The sequence below is a fragment of the Onychostruthus taczanowskii genome, unplaced genomic scaffold, assembly GCF_017590055.1.
Source record: "Onychostruthus taczanowskii isolate IOZ18803 unplaced genomic scaffold, ASM1759005v1 scaffold65, whole genome shotgun sequence".
NCBI classification, from domain to species: Eukaryota; Metazoa; Chordata; class Aves; order Passeriformes; family Passeridae; genus Onychostruthus; species Onychostruthus taczanowskii.
In genome coordinates, this window is record NW_024504233.1 from 2,659,375 (window position 1) to 2,666,702 (window position 7,328).

At 43.0% G+C, this 7,328-nt stretch overlaps 1 protein-coding gene across 1 annotated transcript in view; it reads right to left on the bottom strand.

The window, feature by feature from the left end:
• Positions 1-4,619, bottom strand: part of CRB1 (crumbs cell polarity complex component 1) — a 78,116-nt gene extending 73,497 nt beyond the window's left edge. Inside the window, 1 exon segment of the mRNA XM_041420737.1 lies at positions 4,485-4,619. Coding sequence (XP_041276671.1) covers positions 4,485-4,619 — 135 coding nt within the window.
• Positions 4,620-7,328: the final 2,709 nt, after the last annotated feature.

Below are 7,328 nucleotides of genomic sequence, written 5' to 3' on the forward strand. Positions count from 1 at the left end.
CAGCAGCAGCCCTTACAGCTGCCCCCACTGCCTGCACAGAGCACCACAGCAGTGGCACCAGATGTCCCAAATAAAGAAACAAAAATGAGGTAAATGCCTTCTTTACTTCTAAATGTAAATAATTTTTGGCTTTCACTTTATTTGGCATCATACCTTGTGATTGTACTGGGAACAGGAGGGGAATCAGGCCCAGGAGCTCAACAGGGCTCCTGTGCATTGAATTTGGAGGGCTTTTGGTTCAATTGGACATAAAGGCACAGTGGTACTAGCAATGCAAGTAGGCTGGTTTCTAATGAGAATGAAAGACTTTATGCTCTGCTTCTTTACCTTTATGTTTAGCCCTACAGCACTGCAGTTTAAGGTGGTAGTGTACAGTGATCATCCTGCTTTTACTGTACACAGATATTTTTGTTTGTCTGAGATGTAGAGCAGTGGCTGATCAGGCCAGGAGGCAGCTGATATCCATTGCAGTAAATGATGTGGACACAGATGTAGAAACTGAACTGGTTGCTGCTGTGCAATCCTTGTACACACTCTCTCTGAATGTAGCTCTCCCCTTTAAGAGTTTCATTATATTTGTCCTCATTTTTATCTTCTACATCTGCAGAAGAGAAGCAACATGAGTATAATGAGGTATTCCTCGTCCCTCTAGAAGTGCTGAATTGTTTTTTTTTTCAGTTGAGGTCACACAGCAGAATTTATTCTTAGTAGTACAGAACAGGACTCGTCCACACAGGGACGTAGGAGATAAATAGACAGGTGAGCAGCAATGGTGGTGGGAAGTGGGCCAGCTTCAAACTTGCCTTTCTATCCACCCTTCAGAGGTAAAGAACATAGAAAATTAATTTTGCTCAAAATCTGAAGCAATTTTATTTAGGTAATAAGCTTGATTGCTTATAGGAAAGATTGGTGATTTTGTGGATTAAATGTCTTTGTCCCAACGATTCAATCAATACCTTTCCTGCCTGAACTTCCCTTAAGGCTTCATTGAAGCTGGGAACATCCTCAGATGTAATCAGGGTACAGAGCCACATGTGTAAAGATCTCTCTTGTGGGATGAAAGGTTTTGGCAGAAATAAAGAGAGAAAACCTTTGTGCTTTAGTTAGGAGTGTGAATTATGTCTTACACTTTAAAACGTTATCCTGGATTGCCTTTGGTGAGGTTTCTTGGCATGCCTAGATGAACTTGTTTGGATGGGTGGATTTGTGGTGCCTTTGTGAGAGATGTTGCTCCTGCCTTGGTCCCTAAAGCCACAAGCATCTACATCAAGTGTTGTGAAATTAATGGAAGCACAATCTGCTGTTTGTAAACCCGGTATCAGAACACACTGAGGGGTGCAAGTGCTGCTGGGGAAGAGGAAAGATGGAAGCAGTGCTTGCAGTTGGGAAGATACCAGTGGTATTTGCAGCTGTGCTAGGAAGGAAGGCTGAAGTGTACACCTGGGAAGTGGATGCCTGGCAAAATATCAAGGAAAATGGTGCCAGAGCTAGAAAGGGCTGCAGAAAGACCAAAGCATGGTCTCCTTCTCTGAATCAGGGAGGGATTTTCAGAAACACAGATGGACCAACACAGCATAAAACTGTCAGTTTGTGAGTTTGGGTGAAATCCAGTTGCTCCTGCTTGTGTATGAATTCCAAAGAGTGGAAAATACACAGCAAAGGAGCAGTTTTTCTCTTGAAAAGGCCAAATCTCACCTTGAGAGACACAAGGTCTCACAGCTTCTCTGGAGTCTGGAAAGAGTTTAAGGCATTTTTCTAAGACAAAGGCTCCAGCTGCCACTGAGCTCCTGGCTCCTCCTGAATTCAGCCTCAGGAAGGAGCTGAGGGCTTGGCTGAGCCGGGGATGCTGTTGTCCCTCAAGCAGACCAGCTACTGCTGACTTGCAGGGCTGAGCTTTGGTTCAGGTGGGAACATGCAAGCAGCCGAGCTCCCTCTGTGCCCGACCACTAACACAGGAGAGAAAAGGCACTCAGAAATGCTGCCAAATGCTGCTAAGAGTCCTTCCAGTAGAGGGGTTAAAAACTGAGTACAAAACTGATTTCATGTCCAAATTCTGGGTCCATGTGTTTTTTGCATTTGAAAGGCATTATAAGACATTCCCTTCAGCCTCTTTTAGTTGTGGTTCTGCCATTCATTACTTCTTTCCTTTTTTTAATATGAAAAGAGCATGAAGCAGTGATTCTGATAGTACAATGGCAGATAAAGGTGCTGTGATTTTAAAATGTAGCCTCAAATGTCTGTAATGCTGACCCAGGTATGATTTCTTTCTGTGAGTCATAACTTGATAAGCTTAAAGCCCTAATTGTTAGAAATCTATCATAGTAGCCTGTAACATGGGGCAACTCTTTAAAAGTCTCCGGGTGTAAAGCCAAGTTCTGATGTGTGCAGATGTTGAGATGGCCGGCAGTAGGCTCTCAGTAACACAAATGAGCACTAGATGTTCCTTATGACATCAAACTGCAGCATATCAAAATCATGATGCTGCTTCTCCTGTCTCCTCAGACTTAAAAAAAGTAATCAGCCCTGTGACAGATCAGCATTCTGTGGCTGGAAGTGCAGTGCACTGTGCTTTAAATGCCAAAGGACTCAGTGTGGCTACAATGGGCAGTAAGCACAGAGAGAGCAAGGCCATGCTTTTCCAGCATGAACTTTGTAGAAGAGTTCACGTTCCAGCCCTTTCTGTTATGTGCTAAATTATTTTCAATAGAAATCACCTACAATTAGCTCTGCATGAACTAATTACCAACTGGGATTTCAAGACTGCTTGGGGAAAGTGCAGCTCCTGTGTTTTGGGACAGGCTGGAGTGTCAGGGGGAACTGGCACAGCCCGAATTTCCTCAGCTCTCCAGCTGAGCCCCTCTGCTGAGGGCAGCTTCCCCTCAGAGCCAAGGCATAACACATTATTGTGATGTGATTGTGAGCTGCACAAGTTGCCCTCACTGACTTCACATGAACAGAAATCAGTCCCAGGCCTGGCAGAAGGAAATTATCATGTTAAATTCTGCAGAGGGCTGGCCTTTGGAACACTAGTTCAGTGACCCGTGAAAGGGAACACAGTCATGGCTCTGACACAAAATCTGTGGCAGCTTTCCTGACATGCAGACTGAACTGCAGCATCCTAAAAACTCTACTGACTTGTAACAGAGCAAGATTGAATTTGTTTTTTGAAAGGTTTTACCACTTCTTATTTCCAGAGCAGTCTCAGAAGCACTGAGGAGGAGTGACTGACCCAAAAGAAAAGTAGGTATTGAAAATCCACTATATAATTAGGGATACCTTTCTCTTAAACATTTTTAAGATGCTTCACTGTAGAAGTAAAACAAAACCAGAATATTCACCAGCATCAGGGTATTCCCAGGAGCCTTCCTTGGGGAATATGCTAAGAAATAAGCCTTCCATATTAGAAGAATATCACTAAAAGTCAAATTGCTAAAGCTTAATGTGATGGCGTGCTTTAGAATAAAATCACCTGCCAGTAGGGCATTAAATACCTGCTACAAGTGAAGACGTGTCCAGCAAGCATTTATCAAAATTACATCAGTACCATTTTCGCCAGTAAAATGATGAAAAATTTTAAACCATGAATAAATGAATGAATGTTTATTCACCACTAGCAATCAGTATAGCAGAGTAATTTCTTGAAGGCTTTTTAAGTTTCTATTTCCCCATTAATAGTCTCCTTTGTTTTCTCTGTCTATTTAATGTGCGGAAGAGGTAGATCTAATTCCTTGTTTCTCGTTCCTTTCCTAGTTCTCCCTTTCCTGCCTTAGATTTTTTTTTCCATGCATTCTCCTTTTCTTCCTCTGAGGCCTGATCCAAAGCAGACTTGTGTTTCCAGGGCAGGGATGGGAAATTACAGTAAGTTGTTGTGGCTGGTGAGTGAGCCCGCAGTAATTGTAGCCCCAGGACACGATGCCAGCGGTGGCACCAGCCCCACAGGATAGCACTGATGCCTCTGTGCTCTGCTGAAGTGCTCACACTCCTCTGGATGATCCACAGGACTGTGATGCTGCTGTGGCCTGCTATTCTCCTGGATATGAGATTCAGCCATTCTGTTGCAGTGACAGGCAAAACAGGGGGTTTTGCTTCACGCAAATCTGCTCTAAAGACACAGGGAGAGCTCTGGCTGTGGGTGGTGTGGTGGCTGGGGAGTGGAAAATAAGATCAGCAAGCAGGAGCAGGGAACTAAAGGCTCCACAGCTTGACATCCAGGTGTTTATCTCAATAAACTTTGGTGCCATACAATCATGAAAAAAAGCAAAAGGAATATCAATTTTGGGAGAAGGGGCCTTCCTCACAATACCAGTCCAGACCTGCCAGTGCATTATAGGGCAGTGTCCTGCCCTGCTTAATGTTAAGTTACGCTAAATAAATAAAGGAGATCTGTGTGACAGTAAGGGCCTGGCCAGGAAAAAACTTAAGAAAAATGTCATGGCAATAATGAATAAGTGATAGATATCTAGTGACTATCTTGCTGGGAGCATCTTTTTTCAGAGATCTATGATGGGGCTTGTTTTATGATCCCAAAGGGCATCACACATCATAGTGTGCTGAGAGGCTGCAGAACAGATTGGGAAGTAGTTCTCAGTACTTAATACCTAGGGATCCTCAAAAGCCATTTCCTCTTAGGATCACATTTCCTTTGATCATTTGGGTTATTAATTATAGATACCTTGAACAGAACAAGGCACTCTTACTGTACTCGTCAAGCAGCGTCTCATTTAAAAGGAACAAAATATTGTACTTAATTAGGGGTTCAGCTCTGGTGTCTTTTCAAGGCACTTTGGTATTGATTTGACCATGATAGCCTACTGTAGCAAATATTATGCCATTAATAATAAAGGGGGCATGTAGACATAAAAGTGTAGGAAGGAAGCACCAAAATGTTTGTCATTCAGCTTGCCAGAGCAGTTGCAGTATAACCACCCAATACAGCATTTAGAATAAATGCTATATTCCATGGTTCAGAAGTGTCTGCACTTATGTGGAGACCTTTCCTTTCTGCCATTTTCTTAATTGTATCAAGACCATGCTTCATCAAGTGACTTCAGGCAGAAGCATTTGAAGCTTAGTTTTCTCTCTGGATAAATGGAAGCATATTGTTTCTGCCTTGACTCTTTAGGCTAATTTTGCCTCTGTTCTGCTTTTGTCTTACCTGTGCTTTGGTCATCATGATTAAACATATGAAATTAGCCATGAAATTAACCAGGTGAGCATCTGCATATGTGCTTGTTCACTTTACTCTTAGCATGTGTTGATTCATTCTTGCAATCAAAAACATGTATTAATTGACTGAGAGAGGTCTATTTCTATACATTCTGTCTCATAAGAAGCTTTCACTAACATTTTCCTCACACTGCAACCTTAGAGATGTGTGGCAGAGATATATTCAGGATTTCCTGAATTGCACTCAGAAAGCAGAGGGTTTCTCTCCCCAGCCATGTGGGTGACATTCCTGTTGGGGTGGGTATGCAGAGGCAGGGGCAGGTCTGTCAGCAGGTTACAAATCAGCACCTGCAGGCCCCTGCTCCTCCTGCCTCAAGGACCTGGAGGAGCACTGGGCTAAGGTCTCATGGATCCCTGGAGACTGTGCTCATTTAGTTGTTGGATGCCAGGATGGCCCTGCAGTTTGGGAAGTGTTGGAGAAGAGCCTCTCTGTGAGGAGAGGGGCAGTGCCTAGCCACTAGCCCTGCTGCCCCCAGGGCTCTTCGGCAAGAGGAACAAGCTTCAGATGGCTTCCCTCCCTAATTGCTTTAAGGAGAAGACAGCAATCTGAGGTAATGGAGGAGGAGAGGGGAGAAGATGCTCCTCCTGGAGAAGCTTGTGTGACCCACAGGTGCCCTACAGAGCAGTGTTGATGAGCTTCTGCTTCGCAGGGGATGAGCTTTAACTGCACTTTTCAGGTAAGATGTGGATTGTATGCATGCCAAGATAGTACAAAGTAATTTTTTAAGGTAATTTTTAATTACCTAGGTGTTCTTGTAATTACTAAGAATTTGAGCTAGTATCAAAACTATATATGCTTTTCTAAATCAAATGCACAAACCACAAAATAAAACCCATCAACCCTCCCCACATGGTTTCTGATGATCAGAATTCCTACTCAAATCAACAGTAATTTTGTCAAATTGTTGAATCACAAAGCTTAACTTGTCAAGTACAGCACTTTAGTATGTCCATACTATACCCAGTTAAGGAGTTGCTCAGAAGTTTAATTCAAGCAGAGAAATAGATACTAAACTTACCCTGGGTTTTGTGCTGGGTTTTTTACCTGTTACCACAACATTTGGCATTTGTCAGACTGATTGCAATGCTTTCTTTCTAGGCTCCTCTTTTCTAATTTGTGAGCTAACAAAACAAAATTTGATTTTATTATTAGCAAAGGGAACTAAAGCCCAAGCTAACCTGATTTGTTTTTTTCTGTGGCCACTTTTCTTTTCTGGTCGCCCCCAAAAGGGATCCCAGTTTGAATGGCATACTTGGGAAAAGTAGCTGGAGAGTCCCAAGGCAGCATTTCACAGTGATGCGGCATCCCTGCTCCCCAGGAGATGGGCTGAAGTATCTCCCATAATGTACCTGAACTGATGGCAGTAAGAGGGATTGTTATCTAGGAACATCTGAATTTCAGGTACAAAACCTGTAACTGCCAGTCGCCTTTGAGATGACTTTTGCCAGCCTTGGCTGAAGACTGTTAAATCAGCTTTTTATTGAAAACTCACTAGGAATGTGGTTTAGAAAAAGCAAAATCTTGTTTTCACTAGCCTGTAAATCTTCACAGTTCCCCAACAATTTTCATAACACTTTTCCTTTTTCTTCTCCGCATTGTCATGGCTGTTTGCTGCAGTGATTGAGTTTTCTTAACTGTCAGAACAATGTCAAGACAATGTGAAGACAGTGTCAAGGCAAATATAGAAAGGTGACAGTGTGAAGGAGGGAAAGAGAAAAGAGCTGTCAGTACTCAGAGTGCTCTCTAGAGAAAATATTTCCAGGATAAAACCATTGTCACCATGCGCTGAGCAAGAGAGAATAAAGTGGAGGTAATTAAGTTACTGCTCTAGGAACATGTCTGGATGACAACTTGGAGGTAAAGAAGAACTTAGAAAAGCAGTTTGTGAGGATGTCTTTTGCCCATTACTCTTGTCCCGTGTCACCTCCTAGATGATGCTCCCTAACACTTCTTTTCTCTTTCTAAGCTGTGTACCTTCAGGGAGGAAAGATGTTGCATTGCCCCCCAAGGGGAAGGTGAAGGGTTTTCCCCCTTGATGTGATTACCAGACACTTTATAGGTGTCATGAGACAAGACCTCTGCTTGTGGATAGTCAGCACTG